Consider the following 25,675-nt stretch of genomic DNA (forward strand, 5'->3'; position numbering starts at 1 on the left):
TTTGGTGTCATGGTATCAAGTGTGAAGATCCAGAACATTTCCTTCTTGTTTAGGATGCTCTGACGATCTCCACGTCTGACTGGGAGTGGGATATGTTCTATCCCACTGAAAGTGAGAAGATTTAATTTCCCTTGTGGACATTCCAGAAAATGTCTTGCCACCGGGAACCTCTGATCCCTGTTCTTTATACTTCTAATGTGCTCCATCATTCTAAGTTTTAATGGACGTATCGTTCGGCCTACATAGCTCATGCCACAACCACATGTCAAGACATATATGACGTAGCTAGTGTTACATGTAATGAAGCTTCTCAGTCTGATTTTTTGGTTATTGATTTTTGAATTTATTGCCTTGATAGATTTGGCATATGTGCACGCTTTGCAAAAGCCACATTTGAAGAACCCTGTCGGGGGAATAAAGCCCTTGGTTTTTTTCTGTGAATTTTTATACAGACTAGGGGAAATATAATTTGACAATGTTTTTGCTTTTTTGAATACAAATTTTGGTAGTTCCTCAACATGTGGTTTGAGCTTAGTGTCTAATGTCAGAATGTTCCAGTGTCTGGATACTATAGAGCGGATAGAATTGGCATGTCGACTGTGTTGAGTAATGAAAAATAAAGGTGTTTTAGTTTTATCACAATCTAATGTCTTTTTCTTTTTATTCAGTAAGATTTTACGTGGAGTGTGGTATGCGTATTCGAAAGCTCCCTGTAGGTCCTTTTTGTTGTATCCTCTGTTGAGAAATCTTATAGCTAGTTTTTTGGATTGATTTATAAATTGATCTGTGGTTGAGCAGATACGTTTTAGCCTTAAAAATTGTCCCTTTGGTATACCTTTGATTAAGGAACGGGGATGACCACTATCTGCTTTAAGGAAAGTGTTCCGTGAGTTTGATTTCCTATATATGTTGGATTGAATAGATTGACATGAATCAACATATAGCGATAAGTCTAAATACTCAATTTTTTGATGGTGATAAGAGTAAGTGAATTGCAAATTATAATTGTTTTTGTTTAGTTGGTCCACAAACTTCGTCAGTGATCTTGTGTCACCTTCCCAGATTAGAAACAGGTCGTCAATATATCTTCGATAGAATTTAATATTATTACGGAAGGAGTTATTGTGACTAAAGATGTGTAAGTGCTCCCAATAACCCATAAATAAATTTGCATAAGAGGGTGCAAATGAAGTACCCATAGCCGTGCCTCGTGTCTGTAAGTAGTAAGTGGTGTCAAACAAAAAATAATTGTGAGTGAGTAAGTATAGAATGGATTCTAAAATAAATGTGTTCTGTGCTGGTGATAGAGACGAGTGGTTAAGATAGTGTTGTGTTGCTGTAATCCCTTGTGAATGATCGATAATTGTGTAGAGGGATGTGACATCAAGGGTAACCCACAAATAATTAGGAGACCAAGTGAAAGATGAAAGTAAGTTGAGTAAATCAGTGGAATCTTGAAGATATGACGGAAGTTCGTGAACCAGTGGCTGCAAAAAAATATCAATGTACCTTGATAATCCATCTCCCAAAGATCCAATACTCGATATTATAGGTCGACCGGGAGGGTCAACCAGAGTTTTATGGATCTTTGGGAGATGGTGGAAGATGGGGATGACAGGACTCTGGACCGACAGGAAGCTTTTTTCTTTCTCGCTCAGAACCTGCAGGATGACACCAAAATCAAGAATATTATTTAACTGTACCAAAAATACATCAGTAGGATCAGCTTTGAGGGTTTGGTATGAATTAACATCATGTAATTGTCGTAGCGCCTCCATCTTATATTTGACACTACTCTGAACTACAATTGCACCCCCCTTGTCGGCATTTTTTATGATCAAATTGTTGTTTTTCATCAAAGTTTGAATACTAGATCGATCTTGTTTTTTCATATTATTGCCGAGGGGGGGGGGTGAAATTGTAGCCCTTTTCCAACAATACTAGGTCTCTTTCAACAAGTTTTTCGAAAGTAGCTATGTGAGGGCCTTTGACATATGCTGGATAGAAATTAGAACGATTCTTTAGGCCTGAGTTTCTGGAACCTACTAGAAAGGAGGAAATTGGGTTTATCTCCTCATCTAATGTCTGCTCATCAAGTAAACTGTTCATTAACATTTCAGGGGTGCCCCTCTCCATGGATGAACTTTCGCTCCTAAATAAGGGACTTAATTTTGCCCCCCTGGAAAATTTCAGGTTGTTCAATACGATCATTGATTTACAGTGCTTTGTGAGAAAGTTGGTACTAAAAAAGTTTTTTCATAATGATGATGCAATTGCAAATGATATTGTTAATAATGTTCCTTCTGTTGATACATTACAGGAATCGGAGTCAGATACAGTCATTGATACAAACAAAGGCTTAACAACATTCAGTGAGTTATGCACACTCCAAGATATGAACAGTTTACTTGATGAGCAGACATTAGATGAGGAGATAAACCCAATTTCCTCCTTTCTAGTAGGTTCCAGAAACTCAGGCCTAAAGAATCGTTCTAATTTCTATCCAGCATATGTCAAAGGCCCTCACATAGCTACTTTCGAAAAACTTGTTGAAAGAGACCTAGTATTGTTGGAAAAGGGCTACAATTTCACCCCCCCCCCTCGGCAATAATATGAAAAAACAAGATCGATCTAGTATTCAAACTTTGATGAAAAACAACAATTTGATCATAAAAAATGCCGACAAGGGGGGTGCAATTGTAGTTCAGAGTAGTGTCAAATATAAGATGGAGGCGCTACGACAATTACATGATGTTAATTCACACCAAACCCTCAAAGCTGATCCTACTGATGTATTTTTGGTACAGTTAAATAATATTCTTGATTTTGGTGTCATCCTGCAGGTTCTGAGCGAGAAAGAAAAAAGCTTCCTGTCGGTCCAGAGTCCTGTCATCCCCATCTTCCACCATCTCCCAAAGATCCATAAAACTCTGGTTGACCCTCCCGGTCGACCTATAATATCGAGTATTGGATCTTTGGGAGATGGATTATCAAGGTACATTGATATTTTTTTGCAGCCACTGGTTCACGAACTTCCGTCATATCTTCAAGATTCCACTGATTTACTCAACTTACTTTCATCTTTCACTTGGTCTCCTAATTATTTGTGGGTTACCCTTGATGTCACATCCCTCTACACAATTATCGATCATTCACAAGGGATTACAGCAACACAACACTATCTTAACCACTCGTCTCTATCACCAGCACAGAACACATTTATTTTAGAATCCATTCTATACTTACTCACTCACAATTATTTTTTGTTTGACACCACTTACTACTTACAGACACGAGGCACGGCTATGGGTACTTCATTTGCACCCTCTTATGCAAATTTATTTATGGGTTATTGGGAGCACTTACACATCTTTAGTCACAATAACTCCTTCCGTAATAATATTAAATTCTATCGAAGATATATTGACGACCTGTTTCTAATCTGGGAAGGTGACACAAGATCACTGACGAAGTTTGTGGACCAACTAAACAAAAACAATTATAATTTGCAATTCACTTACTCTTATCACCATCAAAAAATTGAGTATTTAGACTTATCGCTATATGTTGATTCATGTCAATCTATTCAATCCAACATATATAGGAAATCAAACTCACGGAACACTTTCCTTAAAGCAGATAGTGGTCATCCCCGTTCCTTAATCAAAGGTATACCAAAGGGACAATTTTTAAGGCTAAAACGTATCTGCTCAACCACAGATCAATTTATAAATCAATCCAAAAAACTAGCTATAAGATTTCTCAACAGAGGATACAACAAAAAGGACCTACAGGGAGCTTTCGAATACGCATACCACACTCCACGTAAAATCTTACTGAATAAAAAGAAAAAGACATTAGATTGTGATAAAACTAAAACACCTTTATTTTTCATTACTCAACACAGTCGACATGCCAATTCTATCCGCTCTATAGTATCCAGACACTGGAACATTCTGACATTAGACACTAAGCTCAAACCACATGTTGAGGAACTACCAAAATTTGTATTCAAAAAAGCAAAAACATTGTCAAATTATATTTCCCCTAGTCTGTATAAAAATTCACAGAAAAAAACCAAGGGCTTTATTCCCCCGACAGGGTTCTTCAAATGTGGCTTTTGCAAAGCGTGCACATATGCCAAATCTATCAAGGCAATAAATTCAAAAATCAATAACCAAAAAATCAGACTGAGAAGCTTCATTACATGTAACACTAGATACGTCATATATGTCTTGACATGTGGTTGTGGCATGAGCTATGTAGGCCGAACGATACGTCCATTAAAACTTAGAATGATGGAGCACATTAGAAGTATAAAGAACAGGGATCAGAGGTTCCCGGTGGCAAGACATTTTCTGGAATGTCCACAAGGGAAATTAAATCTTCTCACTTTCAGTGGGATAGAACATATCCCACTCCCAGTCAGACGTGGAGATCGTCAGAGCATCCTAAACAAGAAGGAAATGTTCTGGATCTTCACACTTGATACCATGACACCAAAAGGTATCAACGTCGACTGGGAGATAAAACATTTTCTTTAATATATCTCTCAAGGGATCCTTTTATTCAGGATCTTCCCCTAAGGATCTTTTTGAGAAACAAATCATCTTTTTATAAAATACAATTCCTTTCGATACATATCCCTTGAAGGAAACCTCTTACGGGTTTTCCTGGCATTGGGAATCTCAGAATCCAAATGCCCCTTTGTGTGTCCATCCATTCATGTTTGCACGGCACAAAAAGTGCTCATCCATATATTGTTCGGACCTATAGCTCAGCCAGAACACAGTCGTTACTAAATATTGTTCATCCCTGACTAAGATCAAGGGATGCATACACATGTTTGTGTATATTAACAATACAAAATACTAATCTACTCTATGACATAATCTGCTCGTTTCATGGTATGAACATCAATGTATTTTATACCTGTTTACATTTAATATACACTCCGTTAGAAAATTTTATTCTAATCAAAAATCAGAATACTTGGGATTTCAATGACATATGGGGAATAATATAAAGAATATTGTCATGGCTACAACAATATCCCCGGATTGGATATGTATATGTCTTTCTTGCACTTCTGTGACATGCACACCATAGATTGAATTCAATATGATACACTTTAATATATTGGAAAATAGACATGAATAACCCCTGCCTTTACTTGTTTTTAATAGTTGTTTTCATTAAATTTTCATATGCAAGAACATGTTAACGATACATTATCACCTAAACAAATGAATTAGTGATTATCCACTGTATATATACATATGATACATTCGGCCCACGGCCTTTATTATAATAACCGGTACTTCAATGTATGGTAACCACAGCTTGCTTAACTTGATACTCTCTTGTTTTTAATTTTAGCTATTACTGCGCATGACAGCGATGCCTGGATACGCCGCGCGTGCGCACTGCAATCATGAGAGTCCAGTTCCCACAATGCCATCTGTGGGCTACGGACATCCCATTGGCTGGGTGACGTCACGTCCGGTGGATATCCGGTATTTGAGTGTCTGGCGCTCAGGTATTGTCACTCTTTGAGAAAGCTCGAGTACGAGTGAAACGCGTTAGAGGTGCAGGGGCTCTTTTCCCTCCTCTTAATTTTTAAACCATGTTTGAATAAAGGATTTTTTTGACAGTACAGTCCAGCCTCTTGGAGTATTTCCTGCACCGTAGTGCCCGCTGACTCATCTTCCCTCCCGGTACAAGGTGATTTCGTTCTTTGATCATGGAGACATCAAAAGGCGAAAGGTCATAGTAAAACTAACTAAGAATCGTCTGTCTCAGGCCAGCAATGGAACAGCACCAGCGCAGGCGCCAGCACCGGCTTCCAATAACGGTCCGACCGTCAGTGAAAACCTGGTGACCGGCAACCCTTGCTCTCTGTCCCTGCCTGGATACCTGCAGCCCGAGCAGGATTTTACGTACAGATACCAGAAAGCTTGCATGTACCAAAGAGATTTCCAGCTTCCTCAGCTGTCAACTACAGGGGAAACGGCCCCGCTGTCACCTGTCAACAACGTGTATAATCAAGAATACGAGACTGGTGGCAGTGGCTCGGCGCCAACCGATTGGCAAAGTCTATGGTGAGTACAGCTGCCGTATTTTATTCTTTTTTTTTTTAACATTTTTTTTCCTTTATTGGAGACATACACATAAATTCCATACAGAGGGTACAGTCATTTTGATACGTAATAGACAGAGTATAGTAGATCTTGACTGTAGAATGGGCACGTGGTCTCAATAAATTCTTTAATTGATTTTTGGTAGGTAAAGCAGTGGGGAAGACATAAGGAGGGGGGCGATAGATGGGAACGACAGGAGAGGGGGGGGAGGAGGCGGAGAGGGGAGAGGGGGGGGTGAAGGGGTAGTCCCTCTCTATCTCTCCTGCTCTTTGGCTCTGTTGTGCGAACTCGTTGGGTCCCAGCCGGGGCCTAGCAGGGAGGCGGGATTCAGGTACCTGTCCAGGGCTCCCAGGTATTATAGAATTGTGGCATTTTCTGTTTTAGCATGGCTGTCAGTTTTTCCATGCTCATAACTGTATTTACCCTGTTAACCACGGTCCTTCTTGAGGGCGCTTTTAGGTGCTTCAAAGCCGCCGCAACCGAGCATCTTGCCACCGTAAGTATGGCGGAAGTCAGCTTGGCCTCGGGGGCTGGGAGGTCCTCTATTGGTTTACCCTGCACGTACGTCAGAGGGTCCAGGGGGACCTCCAGGCCCAGGGCGTCATCTAGCAGTTTTTGGACTCTGGTCCAGAAGCGCTGTATCTCCGGACAAGTCCACCATATATGGGGCATGTCTCCCTTTTGTCCACATCCCCTCCAGCACTCGTCAGTTGCGCCGGGGAAGATCTGGCTCAGTCTACTCGGGGTCAGGTACCATTGGAATAGTATTTTGTATATATTTTCTTTTGTAACCGAGCAAATTGAGGTCTTAGGGGCTGCGTCCCAGATGTCCTAACAATCTTCGAGGTCTAGCGGAATGCCAAGGTCTGAGCACCATTTTTGCATGTAAGCATGAGTGGGTGGGGGTAGGGAGTTTTCCAGTATGCTATAGATTGCTGTGATCAACCCTTTCTGATATGCTCTTCTTCAACAGAGGGACTCAAATTTGGTCAAGGGGGCAAATTTAGAGGTCGGGATAGAGCTCCAAGGAAATGCCTTGTTTGTAAAAATGTGAACATGGGAAGATGGGGGGCTGACAGTTTGTTTCTGAGCTCCTGGAAGGACAGAGCTTCGTCGTTCTCTAGTAGATCCGCAACCATGCTAATATTTAGGTCCTGGAAATGACCGATCCGAGCTTGGGCACATCCAGGAGGGAATGCTGGGTTCCCAAGTATGGGGATGAGTTGGGAGGGGGATGAAGTTAGGCCATATTTCCCTCTATTTTTGGACCAGGTAGACCACGTGCATTTCATTGCTCCCAAACCGAGTTTCTGGAAGGGTTTTTCTTTCTGGTCCGGAGACCAGAGAAGGACTGGGAGAGGGACAGGGGCTACATGATTGGTCTCTATTTCCAGCCAGCAGGCAGAGTCTGGCGGGTTATTCCACACCACTGCTTGTCTGAGCTGGGCTGCGTGGTAGTATCTTATCACGTCGGGCATACCTAACCCTCCTCTTGTTTTTGCAGCCATGAGCACTGACCGAGGAACTCTGGGTTTACGCTGCTTCCATATAAAACGCATTATCTGCGTCTGTATGTTCCTAAGGTCAGCTAGTGGGATTAGCACTGGGAGAGTCTGAAAGTAATATAACAGTCGGGGAAGGATGTTCATTTTAGCGGAGACGATTCTGCCAAACCAGGAAATCTGGTATGTATTCCAAGCTTCTAGATCTTTCTTGATCTGGCTAAAAAGGGGGGGGGGATTTTTAGTTTTATATAGCGAGGAGTACATTCTAGTAATTTTGATCCCTAGGTATTTTATGTGGGAGGAGTTCCATCTATATTTGTGGTTGGCTTGGAGAAGTTTCCATGTGGGTTCGGGGAGGGATATATTCAATGCTTCTGATTTGTCCATATTGATTTTGTAATCTGAAGCGAGACTAAACTGATCAAGCAGTTTGTGTAGGTTGGGTAGGGAGACATGTGGGGCAGCTAGGGTCAGAATGACGTCGTCAGCGAAAAAGGATATTTTATAGTCTTTGTCCGCTATGGTTATGCCGAGAATATCTGGATTCCCTCTGACTTGAGCTGCTAGTGGTTCTATTGAGAGTGCGAACAGTAGTGGGGATAGGGGGCATCCCTGTCTGGTTCCATTACGTATGTGGATCGGGCTATTTTGTCCTCCTGGCAACTTTAGGTATGCAGTAGGGTTCTGGTATAGTGCCCTAACCCCTTCTAGGAATGGTCCGGAGAAACCGAATTTGATCATTGTTTGATCAAGGAAGGACCATTTGATACGATCAAATGCCTTTTCGGCATCTAGGCTCAGGATCATGGCCTGGAGTTTGTTGAGATGCACGTGGTCAATGATATCAATAATTTTGCGGGTGTTGTCAGAGGCCTGTCTTCCTGACACGAATCCCACTTGATCTATATGAATTAGTCGGGGGAAAATAGGGTTTAGCCTGTTTGTAAGGATCTTACTATAGAGTTTTAGGTCTGTGTTAAGCAGGGAGATTGGTCTGTAGCTACCGCAATTCAGCGGGTCCCTTCCTTCCTTGTGAATGATAGCTAAATTGGCCGCTGAAATTGTGCTAGGGATCGGGGCTCCTTCTAGAAAGGAGTTGAACATCTCTAGGAGATATGGGGAGAGAGACGATTTACATTTTTTGTAATAAGCGTTTGAAAAGCCATGAGGGCCAGGAGTTTTGGCTATCTTAAGGGAGCTTATGGCTTGTGCCAGTTCTTCCTGGGAGATTGGGGCGTTTAAGAACTTGAGTTCCTCGTCGGAAAGAGAGGGAAGTTCGCAATTTGCTAGGAATCGAGATGCAGCTTCCGCCGCTGCTGGGGCTTGGTTAGGAGGGAGGAGGTTATAAAGCTCCGTGTAATATCTTGCAAATTCGTGGGCAATTTCGTTATCGAGGTATGTGGTGCGACCCTTTTTGTTTCGGATTCTTGTGATTTGGGATCTTGTTTTTACGCCTCTTAATTTTGATGCTAGTAGTTTGTCGGCCTTATTACCTTTATCGTAAAACCTCTGATTGGTCCACTTGAGCGCTCTCTCCACTTCTTCTAATTGGGATTGCTTTAGCTCAGTTCTTGCTTTGTCAAGTGTTCTGAGTAGTTTTTTAGAGGGGTACGTTTTGTGTTGTTGTTCGAGGGAAATTATTTTGTCAGTCAGCGCCTTTTGTGCCTTTAGTTTGGATTTTTTCTTGTAGGATGCCAATGAAATAAGGTTGCCTCTGATTGATGCCTTATGGGCTTCCAACAGCATGGATGCTGCGGAAACTGACCCTTTATTTAGTGCGAAAAATGTGGTTAGTTTGTGCCGAATTGTCTCAACCAGATGCGGGTCGTTGAGCAGGGAGTCATTTAGTTTCCAATTATAAAAGGTATTCTTAACAAAAGGGAGAGAGAGCGTCAAATTGACCGGGGCATGGTCGGACCACGTTAATTGCCCTATGTTAGACTGGGAGGACGCCTGGAGAACATTATTGGAACCTAGGAAATAATCGATCCGCGAGTAAGACTGATGTGGGGCCGAGAAGAACGTGTAGTCCCTCTGGCCCTCGTGCTGGGCCCTCCAAATATCCGTAAGGGAGTGGTTCTGTAGGATTTCCCTGAAACGTTTCGCCTTTTGCTGGTTCTGAGATGTGTGTTGGGCCGCGGTCAGAGAGGATTTATCCTGCTCCGGTGATAGGACCATGTTGAAATCCCCTACCATTAACAGTGAGGAGAGCACCGTTTGATCCAGGGGCTCCAGTAGGCCCTGAAGAAATTGCGTCTGGTTTTCGTTGGGTGCGTATATATTGAGTATGGTAAGGGGGCTTCCAGACAAAGATCCTTGTAGGAGTAGGTATCGTCCCTCCGGGTCTCGTGAGATTTTGGTGGGGACGAATGGGACATTATTTCTAATTAGGATGGCTACTCCCCTTTTTTTACGGGGGATGAGGCATAGAATTTATTCTTTTTTTTAAATATCAATATCAATGCACAGTCAAGCGATTCTCCTGTAATCAATCGCTTTGCTTATGGTTATTTAGTTCTATTATTTTAGTCAGAAATCGCGAAAATGTAGCCCAGCAATATCATTGGCTGAGCAGCTTCTACAGTAGATACTGAACATTGGTGGACAGCTAGGCGCATCCGCCTACTGTATGTCTCATTGGAACCTTGTTGAAACGCCTATGCGTGTCATCGCATTTAGGCGCATGCGTGTATGTGAACAAGAGATGCCCCCCGAGAAAATTAAAAATTTTAGAAAACACTGACATTTTTAAAAAGGTTGCACAATGAAACAATGAAACTATTTAAATAATATTCAACTTTGTTGTATTTTTTATTTTTCTTCAGAAAAGAAACTTTGTCATCAGGCAGAGAATGGCAAATGGAGGGATTTTGATGCATAATATCGCTTTTTGTAACGATGCTTGCACATTGATGAATCTGATTTAAAAATCCAAGTGCTGGAGGCAACAATTTAGTGGCAATGCCATTTTTATTGATTAGGATAGAATAACTGTGAGCTTTATAGAAAACCTGAAACAGTATGCTGTTGTTTTCATACAGTATACAATAATTTTTTACATACTGTATAATAAACCCCCAAAATAAAAAGTATGTATTTATTCTACAGTATAGATTATGTGTATTCTATACCTGTACCGTATGTATTGTTTTAATACTGTTTTGATTTAATGCGCATGTCCACAGTATACAGTATAGTACTGTACAGTATGCCTCATGGAACCTTGTTGAAACTCTTGCGTTTACTACAGTAATTAACCAACCATTACTTACTGTACAGTACTGTATGTTCTAGAAACACTGTATTTTGTTATAAAAGGAGACACAATGAAACAATTTCAAAGAATCAACATTTTTTTAATTGGTGGAGTAAGTCTAAAAACATTTATGGAGTAAGTTAAAACATTTATTTATAAATACAATTTAAAAGAATCAACATATTTTTTATTGGAGTACAGTAAGTCAAAACATTAACAGGTGTATGGTGTAAGTTAAAACATCTATACTATAATTCTAAGTTGGATTCCGTTTTCCGTTCGTTTGTATGTCAGAAGCATTGAAATCTCCCAAACCGCACCACGTAGCACCACAAAACTTTCACTGTACATTCTGCTGCGAATTTGTAGGTCAACGCAACTATTTTGAGCTTCCTGGCCGCCCGTACACACTGCTGCCTGGCTCTCCCCCCTCCTCCTCCTTCCCTCCCCTCTCCTAGGAGCGCGCTGCAGTTGTCGCTGCCTCAACCTTCCTGCTGTCTGAGGTCTGTGAGCTACGAGGGAGAGGGGGTGAGGGGGATCCGTGGTATCGGCAGTACAGGCTGCTGCTTTTGTAATCTTTGCATGTGAGCTACGAGAGGGGGGAGAGGGGGGAGAGGCTGCTTCTGCTTATTCTGCTTCTTCTGTAAATGTGTGTGTGTGTGTGTGTGTGTGTGTGTGTGTGTTTGACAGTGTGACAATGTGTGTGACAGTGAGTGACAATGTGTGTGTGTTTCAGTGTGACAATGTGACAATGTGTGTGACAGTGTTGCATTGTGTGTGTGTGTTTCTCAGTGTGACAGTGTGACGTGTGTGTGACCGTGTGACGTGTGTGCGTGTGACGTGCGCGCGTGTGACATGTGTGAGTATGTGATGTGTGTGTGTGACGTGCATGTGACGTGCGTGTGACGTGCGCGCTTGTGACATGTGTGAGTGTGTGACGTGTGTGTGTGTGTGACGTGTGGTGTGTGTGACGTGTGGTGTGTGTGTGTGACGTATGTGTGTGTGATGTGTGTGTGTGTGACGTGTGTGTTCCTGTGCGTGCCATGCGTGTGGCGTGTGCGTGGCGTGCGGGACGTGCGACATGTGATGTGCGCGCGTGTGACATGTGTGACATGTGGTGTGTGTGTGACGTGTGGTGTGTGATGTGTGACGTGTGACGTGACGTGTTTGTGTGACGTGACGTGTGTGTGTGAGAGAGAGAGAGAGTGTGCGGAGGGGGAGGGGGAGAGGAGAGAGAAGGGGAGAGAGAGGAGAGAGAAGGAGGGAGAGAGGAGGAGGGAGACAGGGAGAGGAGAGGAGGGAGAGACTGATTTGTAGGGTTGATGTGAGATACAGGGGGGGTGATGTTTAAAACAAAATCATTACAAAATATATACACATTCTTTATTCAAAAGTATGAGTTAGTTATTATTTATTACCCCTACTGCTTTACGCGTCTATTTTGTGATTTATCCCTGTCGAACATGTGTCATCCAGATAGGGGTTCCCTGAAATTTTGCGAAATACTTAAAGGGTTCCTCCAAACAAAAAAGGTTGGGAATCACTGGTGTGTGTGTGATGTGAGATGTGCGGGGGAGATGTGGCAGCGGGGGTGAGGGGGTGGAAGAGGGGGAGATGTACAAGATAGCAGGGGGGATGTACCAGCAAGGGGGGGGAGAGATGTGCCACCAATGAGGGGAGATGTACCAACAGGGGGGAGGGTGGAGGGCGGGGAGTTGTGCCGGCAGCGAGGGGACATGCCACAGCAGCGCGGGGAGATGTGCTGACAGCAGGGCTGGGGGGGGGGGAGTGGGGACATGTTCCGGCAGCGGGGGAGACACACACAGACAGGCACACACACATATACACACAGATAGACACACACACACAGAGACAAATCTCACCCCGCACTACATCCAGCAGGTGGGGGAGGGGGTGGTCGGGGAGATGTTCCGGCAGCAGGGGGGGAGGGGGTTACACATGTATTCAATATTACATTCCCTGGGCGAAGCCGGGTACAAAAGCTAGTTTATTTATAAATGCAATTTAAAGGAATCAACATATTTTTTATTGGAGTACAGTAAGTCAAAACATTAACAGGTGTATGGTGTAAGTTAAAACATTCATTTATAAATACAATTTAAAAGACAACATATTTTTTAAGTCAAAATATTTATGGAGTACTGTAAGTAAAAACATTTATAACTTTGAACAGACGAACAATCACGCAGTGAATTCGATCCCCACCAGTCTGTCCTTTCAGGGATGAGCCCTTGTATGCCACAAAATGCCATTTATGGAGTCTCTCACGATTCTCATTGAATGATCGGTAATGGTCAAATAGCTGAATTGATACCGTATTGTAACTTCTTCAGTACCAAAGTCAATTCACAATGGACCACTGTGTTTTTTTTTTAAACACCTGCAAGTAGATACATTACTGTAGCATCAGTTCATATCTCACTGGTTTGGATATCTGGATTAGTGATTGCTCATTTCCCCATCACCATTTTGTTATTGCAGATTTGCAGCAGAAGAAAAAACAATAAGTTACAAAAAATGCGCAAAAATAATCAAGAAGGTTCCAATGACACATACACGCATGCGCAGAAATGTGATGACAGGCTCGGGAAGATTAAAGCCAGAAAGCCACCCATTATAAATGAATAGTGTGGGAGAGGTGTAGATAAGAAGTAGAAATACTTTAGTCTTGTGTGTGTGGGGGTGAGGGGTAGAGCGCTGTGTGCTGGATTATCAGTTCAAAGAAATATTTTCAACAGGTCATCATAATATTTAATGCGCAGAAAAGTTATACTGTAACATGCCTATGCGTTTCAACAAGGTTCCAATGAGACATACATGCATGCGCATAAAATAAAAACAGTATGAAAAAAGAGCAAGCCTAGCAAAAGTATTGATTAATAAATAATACGTATAGAAATGTGATGACACGCATACAGTATCCACATGAGCGGGATAATCTGGGATAAAAATATTTATTTTTCCCTGCGGTAGGTGCAGAGCATGCACTTACATGCCTAAAACTAAGACCTTTTTGGGTCCAAAGTCTAAAACACACTACATCAAGAACTATATAAATTGCCTCACCACAGGGGTAATTTATTTAATTACCTGTAAATGTAGGGAAAAGGTACGTGGGAAAAACCCATAGACAATTAAAAATACGCGTCCTTGAGCACATAGGGTCCATTAGGAATAACAAAGATGTACCAGAGGCGAAACACGTCAAAGAAGCTCACAATGGTGACTTGACATCAGTGAGTTTCTGTGGCATTGAACATGTGTTATGGGGACAAAGGAAGGGAGACTGGGACTGACACTTACTGCAACGTAGGTGGATATATACTCTACAGATACTATATCCAGACGGCCTCAATGAGGGGTTCATATATACACCATTCTTATGATCATCCCACCTCTGTATAACAGGTCTAGATAACAGCTGACCTAGGAGGTTATATATATAAACTTATTGAACAAGAAATAAAATATGAACTTTAGTGTTAATGGCGTAATCACTATGTAAGGAGGACCCAGGGATCTATTTCTTAAACAGAGTCATACACTGTAGCGGAACTGTTTTGACTTATAGAGGCGGTTCCATATAAGGGCTCACATTCCTACATCACATCCCTCTGTCAGCCGATATATCCTTGCTTATGATCCCATCACTAACCTCTCCATTTAGGGACTTTGCCCACCCACATTGGTTCTTCAACACCTATACCCTCTTGGAGTTCAGCCTGCCATCAGTATATTGGTCAGCGGACCCCCTATAGCAAGTGATATATCATCTAGTCAGATTAGCCCCCCTCTTTCCTTGTTTGATTTGCTTTCACTGTGCACTAAATGTGCACACATACATTATTGATACAGGAATATGACATATGAGGGTGTTTATTCATCATCCTTTATTGCAGAGTATTATGTGCAATTATGTGGTATCACAGCATGTACTGTAGGTGATGCCTGGTGTTCTTGTAAAACATGTTCCCACATCACCAGTAATATATTTAGGATTGTAAGCAACCTTCAATCCAGCTTTAGTTTGGCCAAGCTACAAACAAGCAAGCCTCCTTTGAAAGGAGTTAATACTAGAGTCTCTATTAATATAGAGCTCACAATGAGTTAATTATTAGGGACTCGTTATTTAGCCTTCTCCTATTGTGAGGTAGGGTATTTAAGGAAGAAGTGGATTAGCCTTCACTACCACTCCTGCCCTGACGAAGCGTAGCTTTCAACGCGAAACGGCTCGTCGTTTTAGACTACGTCATTCTTCTGACGTCGGTGGTGGCGACCCGCGATGCTAGGAGCTCCAGTGTACCGAGGAGACTGATATACACCCGGCTATACTGGTAGTATTAAGCACTGGCATACACATACCCTCCTTTTTCTGCCTTAAGTTACTCATCTGACATATTAGGCTATATGCATGTGAAATGTTACACTAATATGTTTTCTTTGATCTGGCATACATTGTGACATCCGATGGGCTGCAACTGAACCCATGAAACAGGTTATTTTAAGTGTCCAAATGCTCTGTGTACACACCAGCAGCACTAATTCTCCTGTTTTTCACTTGCAGTGTTACTGAACACACTACCCATGTATACACACTGTATCACTTTGTGCTTGTTGCAAATTTATATGCTGACAGTATTTGGAGCAGTCTGGGTTATGTTACCACACACATGAATTGCTACATTATGTCAGTACTCCTACTTAATTGTAGGTAATTACTTGATATATTGTCAGTGTGAATAAAGGTAACCAGCGTTTATACAGTTTACCATTAGGAGCTCCCAACCGGGAATATTTGTGTATCTCTGTGGATATATTTCATGGTTGACACCATATACATAGTCTGATACATATTCTCCTTTATATGAGATTTTCCATGGTGGGCTTTGAAGGAGCCTTATCCTCTACAGTACTTTATGTCACCACCACCTAATTTTAAATACACTCGTGTTTATACCCTACACTCCCTGTTTTAGTATGTCTTAATAAAGCTTTTTTGTTTTGCATCGTTTGGCACAATAGGCTACTAGCCTGGGACTATATTTTCTGTCCCACCTATTGTTTGTCCTCATAGAGTGCAATTGTGCGTTTCTTGTCCAACCAGGATTTACACCCGGACTAGATTTCTATGTTCATATTTTCTCTACCCTATGCACCATGAGATTTTTATGTTAACAAACGGTATCTTTGGAGAGCGATAAGCATTTTGTGTGTTTTCATAAAAATATTTTATATTCGGAAGAAGACGCGACGTTATAGTTTTGTAATACTGTACTTCACATTAGAATTCTTTACAATTCATGAATATCTGCCACCTGGCGGATACGCGGAGAATTGCCCTCAATGAAATCTGAACCATTATAATTAAACAGATCAACCGCGGATCAGCCGCGGGTGCTGGGCGGCGCGACTGCGGCATAAAGCGGCATGAATGCGGTGAAGCGCGTGGAATTTACAAAATGCAACCCCTATGCCCCCGAGAAGTTTTAAAATAAAAGCTGCTGCAGCAGTAGCTAGTTGGGGTCCGAAGTTCTCGGTTTATCTATAATTATACCATTATCTATACTTATTTGAGAATGTATATTACACATATACTAACTGTAGTAAAGAGTTAATTATCTGTCGAGATCTGTCTCTTTTACCATTGCCAGGTGACAGTTGATTATTTAAAGCGTCATTCTGCTATGCAAATCATCCCTTAATGAAATCGCCATTTTGAGTGATGAAATGCGTTGAGTTAGGGCATTACGTCATCAAGCAAACGGAGCGTGATGAGGCTGCGTCTTGCTCCAAGTGCAACAGATGTCAGCGCTACGTAAGGGTGTCCGTCTTCTCCACCATATGTGACAAAGGCACCCTTACAGAGCGCTGACGTCTGGGCTCTTCACGACACAGTCTTCTTGGGTTATTTAGAGAAACATAAGAATAACATGTAGCATTATATTCAAGCTTCTGACTGTTTTATTTTGTCCCAATAGGAGACTGCACCTTTAAAAGATACACATTGGGGCACTCTGGCCTTAATCTTCAGTGGTTATTCTTACATCAGTGACATTCAATATTTCTAACACCGTCACGTTAAGACACAAAATCATAAAAGTAAAGCTTACTCCATCATAGGAGACTAACTAAACATTGTTCCTGACGTTTCTGGTTGCTGCCAGCTAAGCTGGTTATCAGCTTTAAATAACATATTCATGTATAGAAAAATAACATTGAGTCCTTATCTGTTAGATGGGGACATCATCCTAAGAGATTCTGTACCATCCTTCTGGATACTGCAACACGTGAAGCGGGCCTCCTCCCGAACTGGATGAAGGGGAGCTGTGATGCCCCCAGCCTCCAGGAGAGAGTATGAAGCAGCAAACCTATCTGCCATAAATTCCTGTTCCTTAATTAGGAGAGCAGGTGAGGGGAATTAGAACCATTATAAACTCTGGCCTGGACTTTCCACCCACCAGCCTCAGTAAATGTAAAGCTGTGGAATGGATCCTTTTACACCATTTCAGCACTTTATGATCTAAAATCAGACAGAAATCTGCCTAATATACTGGGACAATGTCACAATGTGTGTGTGTGTGTGTGTGTGTGTGTGCGTGCGTGTGTGCGTGCATATGTATGTATGTATGTATATATATATATATATATATATATATATATATATATATATATATATATATATATATATATATAGCAACTGTAAATATATATATATTGCAGCAAGCTTAAGCTTATAGGGGGACCATGTTTTATGGTTTTGAAGTAAAATGTGGCACTGTGTGCTCATTTGCATGTCATTTGCCAGAATCCCTTGCTGCAGTGGAAGCGCTGTGTGCTGGGTGAGATATATATATATACTAGCTGATATACCCGGCGTTGCCCGGGCGTGGAAGGGCAGGGGGCATGGAGTGGAAGGGCGGGGGTGTGGGGCGTGGAAGGGTGGGGGGGGCCAAGGGGCGTGGAAGGGCGGGGAGGGCAAAGGGCAGGGAGGGGCGGGGGGGCAGGAAAGGGTGGGGGGGGCAAAGGGCAGGGAAGGGCGGGGGGGGCAAAGGGCAGGGAGGGGTGGGGGGGCAAAGGGCAGGAGGGGTGGTGGGGCAAAGGGCAGGAGGGGCGGGGGGGGCAAAGGGCAGGGAGAGGCAGGGGGGCAAAGGGCAGGGAGGGGCGGGGGGCAAAGGGCAGGGAGGGGCAAAGGGCAGGGAGGGGCGGGGGGGCAAAGGGCAGGGAGGGGTGGGGGGGCAAAGGGCAGGGAGGGGCAGGGGGGCAAAGGGCAGGGAGTGGCGGGGGGCAAAGGGCAGGGAGAGGCGGGGGGCAAAGGGCAGGGAGGGGCGGGGGGGCAAAGGGCAGGGAGGGGCAAGATGGCAGGGAGGCCAGGGGGGCAAGAGGGCAGGGAGGGCAGGGGGGCAAGAGGGCAGGGGGGCAAGATGGCAGAGAGGGACGGGGGGCTAAGGGCAGGGAGGGGCGGGGGGGCTAAGGGCAGGGAGGGGCAAGAGGGCTGGGAGGTCAGGGGGGCAAGAGGGCAGGGAGGCAGGGAGGGGGGCAAAGGGCAGGAGGGGCAAGAGGACAGAATAGGCAAGAGGGCAGTGAGGGAGGGGGCAAAGGGCAGGGGGGGCAAGAGGGCAGGGAGGGAGGGGACAAAGGGAAGGGGGGGCAAGAGGGCAGGGTGGGAGGGGGGCAAGAGAGCAGGGAGGGGGGCAAGAGGGCAGGGAGGGAGGGGGGCAAGAGGCCAAATGGCAGGGGGGCAAAGGGCAGGGGGGCAAAGGGCAGAGGGGCAAAGGGCAGGGGGCAAAGGGGAAAAGGGCAGGGGGAGGGAGGGCAGGGGGGAAAGGGCAGGGGCAAAGGGCAGGGGGCAAAGGGCAGGGGAGGGAGGGCAGGGGTCAAAGGGCAGGGGGCAAAGGGGAGTGGGGGCAGGGGGCAAAGGGCAGGGGGCAAAGGGCAGGGGGAGGAAGGGCAGGTGCAGAGGTCAGGGGGAGGGAGGGCAGGGGGCAAAGGTCAGGCGGAGGGAGGGCAGGGGGCAAAGGGCATTGGGAGGGAGGGCAGGCGGAGGGAGGGCAGGGGGCAAAGGGCAGGGGGGGCAAAGGGCAGGGGGGCAAAGGGCAGGGGGGCAGGGAGGGTAGGGGGGCAGAGGGCAGGGGGAGACAGGGACGCGTTAAATAACCCATTCCCCTGCATTTCCTCACCTTGCACACGGCCGCCCTCCTCCACCTCGGGCTCCTCCGCGGAGCGGCTGAGATGCTCCGGTGAGGAGGTGCTGTGCCTCTCGCGGGGAGAGGCGGAGACAGCCGGAGGAGAGGCGCAGACAGCCGGAGGAGCGCCCTCTGGGACGGGGAGTGGCCTGTGTGAGGGGGGAGCTGCAGAGAGTGTGCTCTGTGTGTGTGGGGGCAGAAGGGGGGTGCGGGGGGGGTGATCGGTTGAGTGCGGGGGAGACAGCCGGAGGAGCGCCCGCGGGGACGGGGAGCGGCCTGTGTGAGTGTGGGGGTGAGCGGGGGGAGGGGGGTGATCGGGGGGGGGGGAGAAAGCCAGAGGAGCGCCCGCGGGTACGGGGAGCAGCCTGTGTGAGTGTGGGGGTGATCGGTGATCAGGGGGGGGAGACAGCTGGAGGAGCGCCCGCGGGGACGGGGAGCGACCTGTGTGAGGGGAGAGTGCAGAGCATGCTCTGTGTGTGTGGGTGGGGCGGGGCTGAGCGGCCTGTGTGAGTGTGGGGGGGGGGGGGTGAGCAGAGGGGGTAAGCAAGGGGGGGGGATTAGCGGGGGGTGGTGAGCGGGGAGGGGGGAGACAGCCGGAGGAGCGCCCGCAGGGACGGGGAGCGGCCTGTGTGAGTGTGGGGGGGGGGGTGAGCGGGGGGGGGGGGGGGGAAACAGCCGGAGGAGCGCCCGCGGGGATGCGGAGCAGCCTGTGTGAGTGTGGGGGTGAGCGGGGGGGTGGTGATCGGGGGGAGAGACAGCCGGAGGAGCGCCCGCGGGGACGGGGAGCGACCTGTGTAAGGGGAGAGCGCAGAACGTGCTCTGTGTGTGTGGGTGGGGCGGGGGGGGGGGTGAGTGCTGGGTGAGGGAGTGGCCTATGGGTGGTGAGAGCCGTGGGGAGGTGAGAGTCACCCAAGGGAGCAATCTCATTGGCCTGGCCCAAGGTCCAATGTGATTGCCGCTAGGAGACACATACAGACATACTGACAGGCAACGACACATAGGACACTTTGAGAAATATATATATATATATATATTTATATATATATATAGCCATGTATACATGCATACAGTACACACACACTATTTCGGGGGTAACCCCTTCGTCGGGTAACAGTATACACATTCATGCCTGCAAAAACAAAACCCTGATTCAAATGTCCCTTTGACTTTAGTGTGATTCCTATTGAGTGTTTCACAGAATCCACATTTATAGGACATATCAAAACAATAAGTATTTATCATACCAATATGCATGTAAACAGAAATGTCGATTTCTGGGCTTCTGGGGGAATCTGTAATTAGAGAACATTGGCACTTAACATACATCATCAAATGGATTTTTGTAATGACAGATATCTGAGATTGTGAACTTCGTGTAATGATGCCCAAACACACCCAACTGGCCTATTCAGATTACCTGCACCCTATAAACTAACCCCTAAATCTAAGAAAAGTTTCCCGTTGTTCACGAAGATCCCACAATGTTAGGATCCCACTAGCCACATAGAAGAATCCACTATTTCTCATAATCTAATTTATCACAACAACTCATCTTTCCATCTCTACTTCTGGATCTTGTTTATTCTACCTTCCTTATTACTTTGTATCCAATAATCTCAGCGGGATCTACCTCTCCTTTGCATTTCATGAACTTTCTTCCTGGGGGTTTGTGCAGTAAGCGGTGAAAAGGCACTTTCGGCAGGGGTTTGAACTCGCCATGTTTTTGGTGAGTTGCTCTCACGGTATGCAGGAAGGCCCGAATACCTGTGAAAACAACATTTCCAAACATGGCGAATAGCCAGTGGTGAGACGGCCTGCCTGCCGAGAAGGGCTCTCCTGGCGAGATCTGTCTGCAGCAGAGAGATCCGCCACTCTCTGCGCAAATCTCGCCAGAAAAAAAATATTTTTAAATCAAATGTTATACAGACCCCGTTAATGGGTGCCGGTATCCCTTTGCTTTTAAAAGTCCCGATCACGTGACCGTGGGATGTAAACAAAGCAGAGGGGATACCGGCACCCCATAAGTCGGGAAGCAGGGGGTCCCTGGACCTAAAACCAAAGCGGTTCAGCTCAGGAGATCCCCTGCACATCTACACTAGAGTCAAAACACACATATCAATAAACAATAATTTATTTCCGTAGCGCAGGCCTGCACAACTTGTAAAGTGAGAAGGGCCGAACTGCTCCAAGGAAAAAAGATTTGGGCCGCACGGTTAAAATCATCATCATCATCTCTCCTCCAGCACTGTCACGCTGTGCAGCCCACAGACCAGACCAGTCCCCTGTACTGAGGTGGGATGTAGAGTATACGCACCGACAGCAGAGGAGGCGTGTCCGGGATGTGGCGTAGGAGTGTGGCCAGGCCTGGATCAAGATAAAGAATGGTCAAGTACTTGCCGAGTCTGAGGATATAGAATGTTCCGTAGTCCAAATCCGAAGCCGAGTCTGAGGGTCTAGAGGTTAGAATAGTCAGTAGGAAAGCCGAGTTCAAGAGCCAGAGGGAGTAGTCAGACGAGCCGGATCGATAGCTGAAGGAAATGAACACAGAGAGAGCACAACAAGGAAGTGAAGGCAAAGCAGGATATTTAAAGCGGCAATGACCAATCCGGACGAGTGGCATGGCGGGGGCGTGTCGAGGAGCTGCTCGTGAGTGGCTGAGAGACCAGGAAGTAATAGAGCACAGCGGAGAGTGCTGAGGACGTGGTGAAGATTCCCACGCCGAGCGGGGGGCGGAGACAGGCATAATGCGTGCACTATAAATTCTAGAAGGAAGCGTGTGCTATGTAACACCAGCGCCAGAATCCAAGATGGCGGCCGCGGCAGAGTTCAAGGTATGCACTGGGCGGCGGCATGGGTAGCGACGGGGGGCAGGGGAAGCAGCCGCTGCAGTACTGGTAGAAGGTAAGGAGGGGTCACGCCGCCATGGACGTGGCCCCTGATTCCTTACAAGCACCTCTCATCATCATCCTCATATATCTCTCCCAGCACCCATCATCATCATCCTCATATATCTCTCCCAGCACCCCTCATCATCATCCTCATATCTCCCCCAGCACCCTTCATCATCATCATCATCATATCTCCCCCAGAAACCCTCATTAAAAACCTTTGCGAGACTCCCCATCTATCTCTCATACCCCCATCTCTCCCCCTCACCCACACACATAATACTCCCCCTCCACATCAAACACACAATACCCCCCTGCACACCACACACATCCAAATGCCCTTCACCTCACATCCCTCTCCCCCCCTGTACCTCACATCACTATCCCCCCCTTGCATCTCACATCACTCTCCCCCCCTTGCATCTCAAATCACTCTTCCCCTTGCATCTCACATCACTCTCCCACTCTTGCATCTCACATCACTCTCCCCCCTTGCATCTCACATACCCTCTCCCACCCTTTGCACCTCCCATCACTCTCCACCTGCACCTTACATCACTTTCCCCCCCTGCATCTCAAATCACCCTCCCCTGCACCTCAAATCACCCCCCTGCACCTACATTTGCGGCAGCGGAGGAGGCGGCGGCAGAGCAGGCGGGATTGCACGCACGCTCTAGCAAGCAGCAGGCACGGAAGTGCCTCAATGCTAGAGCGCGCTGCCACCCTGCAGTCCTGAGAGCGGGCTCATGGGGGAGGGGGAGAGCGGGCTCATGGGGGAGCGGGAGAGCGGACTTGTGGGGGAGCGGACTCGGAAGGGAGGCGGAGAGCAGACTTGGGAGGGAGGAGGAGAGCAGAAAGCCGCCGCGAGCCGCATAGTGTGTGCAGGCGGGCCGCATGCGGCACACGGGCTGCGTGTTATGCAGGCCTGCCGTAGCGGATAGTCGCTATGGTAATGAAGCTGCATTAATGTCATTTGTATTAATAGAGTGCTGGTTTGTGTTGTATATTGCAATGTTTATTGGGGGCAATTGTCACCAATAAACATGCTATTGTGCCTTAACCTCTTCATTGCCTTAGTGAATAGCCGCTAAGGTAATGAAGCTGCTTTAATGTATTTTTATTAATAGTGTGCGGGAGCAGGGAGTCTCCTGAGCTGAACCGCATTGATTTCAGCCTCAGTTGCTTCCCGAGTTACAGGCACCGGGAAGGGGTATTGGGTGCCAATGTCGCCGCCATTTTTATTGCGTCCACGTCGCGTGACGTGCGACATGTAAACAATGGGATACTGGCACCCGATGCCCCGTACCGGGGCCTGTAACTCGGGAAGCAGGGGGTCCCTGAGCCAGAAATCAAAGCGGTTCAGCTCAGGAGACCCCCTGCTCCCGCACATTATTAAACATTAATACATTATCCACCCCCTGTGCCCCCCCATAAAACCATGATTTATTATTTTACATATAGGATTAATACCCCAGGCCTACGGTAGTCCCCAGTGGTCCCGACGGGTGTCTTTTATTGGGGGGGAGGGGGGCACAGGGGGTGGGTTATGTATTAATGTTTATTAAATATGGTAATGTTTTTGTGGGGCCAAGGAGGTGGGTAGTGGGGCTCTTCTGTGTAGTGTTTTTATTGTGGGTAGTGGGGGGGAGGAGGTGAAGGGGGTACCGCCCCCAAGGTTTGGTGGGTAGGCCTCCCGGGTGGGTAGTGGGTGAGGGTGGTTAGGCCCCACGGGTGGGTAGTGGGGGAGGGTGGTTAGGCCTCACGGGTGGGTAGTGGGGGAGGGTGGTTAGGCCTCACAGGTAGGTAGTGGGGGAGGGTGGTTAGGCCTTCTGGGTGGGTAGTGGGGGAGGTTGGGTTAACCCCTTAATTACTCTAGCGGTTACTAACCGTTAAGGTGATTAAGGGGTTAGGGGACATTATATTGGCTTTTTTTTCTTGTGTATTTTTTTGTAGCACCCGAGGGCAGGGACGGGGTGAGAATGAGGATGGCATTCATTGTGGGTGCCTGGCATGGGGGAGTGCAAGATGTATTTATTTTATTTATTCTGCTTAATGTATTTTAAATGGGCAAATGCATTATTATCCATATGTTGATAATAGTAATTTTGCCCATTACGGTACTGTATGTGTTAGGGTGCGGGGGGGATAGGGGGTGTATTAGATATAGTAATGTTATTGAGGTCCTAGGAGGTGGGTAGTGAAGCTGTAGTGTGTTTTTTTGTATTGTGGGTAGGGGGGGTGGGTGAAGGGGGTATTAGCCCTAAGGAGGGGTGTTTAAGCCTTGTTCGTGGGTAGCGATACGGTTAACCTCTTCATTACCTTAGTGGTATTAACTGCTAAGGCCTAAACACCCACCAAGGGCCAAATACCCCCTTCACCCACCCCTGCTACCCACAATAAGCCTGGCACGGGTGGTTAACCCTTCATTGCCTTAGCGGTTAGCCGCTAAGGTAATGAAGTGGCTGTAAATGCATTTTTCCTGCATCGGAGGCATGCCTGGGGGCTCCGGTGCTAGTATAAATGGATATCAGCTACGGAGACCCCTGGCATCAATCCGAGGCAGTAAAAAGGCCAAAAAAAATATCGAAGTCCCGTCTCTGTGCTCATCCGACGCCTCTCCCCAGCAACTTGTCAACTTTTTGGGCCGGGACGGTTTGGAGAGAGATTCACAATTTTAGAGTGGCAAAAAGCTGATGGGGCTACCAGAATTGAGCGTGTTTGAAAAAGTGATGAACAGTGGCAAAAGTGTCTTTTCGCTGCGTGTCTGGCAAAAAAAATTATCGGCAAAAAACCCGGCGATTTTTGCTCTTTTTGGCAGTTTCTCGGGGCTTACTGAATCGCAGCAGGCATTTTTCGTGAGAAACTGGCGAAAAGTGCCTTTTCGCCGCTTACTGCATTACCCCTAAGATCTATTCCCCAGTCATATCTTTGCTGTATATGATCACAATAAGAATAGTAGATGTTTTATCTGAAGTGACGCAAAGTCAGTAGAAAAGAGAGATGAGAAGGATTTCCTTGTCCCGTGTCCCCAGTGTATTACACCGGACTGCAGAAGTGAAGTTACAAACTCCATACTTACACTCCACACTGATATTCACAGCTCTGCTGATGTTCCCATGTTTGTTCCATGCTGAGCACCTGTATGTATCAGCCTCACTGGGAGTTATGTTCCGCAGCTGCAGCTCCAATCTCTGTCCAGACACAGAGCTGACAAGCCACTCCTCTCCTTTCATCCAGGTAATCTTAGCCTGGGGGTTACTGTCCGCTGAGCAGCTCAGATTCAGGGAGACACCTTCCCTAACAGTCACAGGTGTGATATCTTTTCTGGCAGTGAGTGGTCTATGTCCTAAAAACAAATTGAACACAAGGAAGCAGGCTGTGTAAGGAATACAAATGGGTAGGATACATAGGGGCCTATTCTAGTAGCCTCGATGTCTTTGCTGCTATCTGGAACGGTTTGGTATGTTCCCCCCGAACACGTCATTTGTGTTATCACGGTATTCAGAAAGAATCTGAAATCATCTCAAACCGTCAGGTAGGAAAACGCCAATACCGTTTGACGTAGCAGCAATGGTATCTCAGCTATTTTCTAAGTTCTCCCCCTGCGATCTTCTCACAATCTGAGCTGCACAGAGAGAGCTGCATCTCACTGCACAGCTCTCACACTGCAGTGTTTTAATTA

The 25,675-nt window shown here is 46.1% G+C and overlaps 1 protein-coding gene across 8 annotated transcripts in view; it reads right to left on the bottom strand.

Annotated features, from left to right (window-relative positions):
- LOC142497909 (sialic acid-binding Ig-like lectin 16) overlaps positions 1-25,675 on the bottom strand; it is a 242,733-nt gene that overhangs the window by 147,140 nt on the left and 69,918 nt on the right. For all 8 annotated transcript variants that reach the window (XR_012802350.1, XM_075606330.1, XM_075606331.1 and 5 more), the window contains 2 exons: positions 25,073-25,339; positions 20,350-20,397 (listed from right to left, as the gene is read on the bottom strand). Coding sequence is in view for 7 of the 8 variants with exons in the window: in XM_075606330.1 (XP_075462445.1) it covers positions 20,350-20,397; positions 25,073-25,339 (315 nt within the window). In the remaining variant the exon portion in view is untranslated. The remainder of the gene's footprint in view (positions 1-20,349; positions 20,398-25,072; positions 25,340-25,675) is intronic.

The sequence above is a fragment of the Ascaphus truei genome, chromosome 6 (genome assembly GCF_040206685.1).
Source record: "Ascaphus truei isolate aAscTru1 chromosome 6, aAscTru1.hap1, whole genome shotgun sequence".
NCBI lineage: Eukaryota > Metazoa > Chordata > Amphibia > Anura > Ascaphidae > Ascaphus > Ascaphus truei.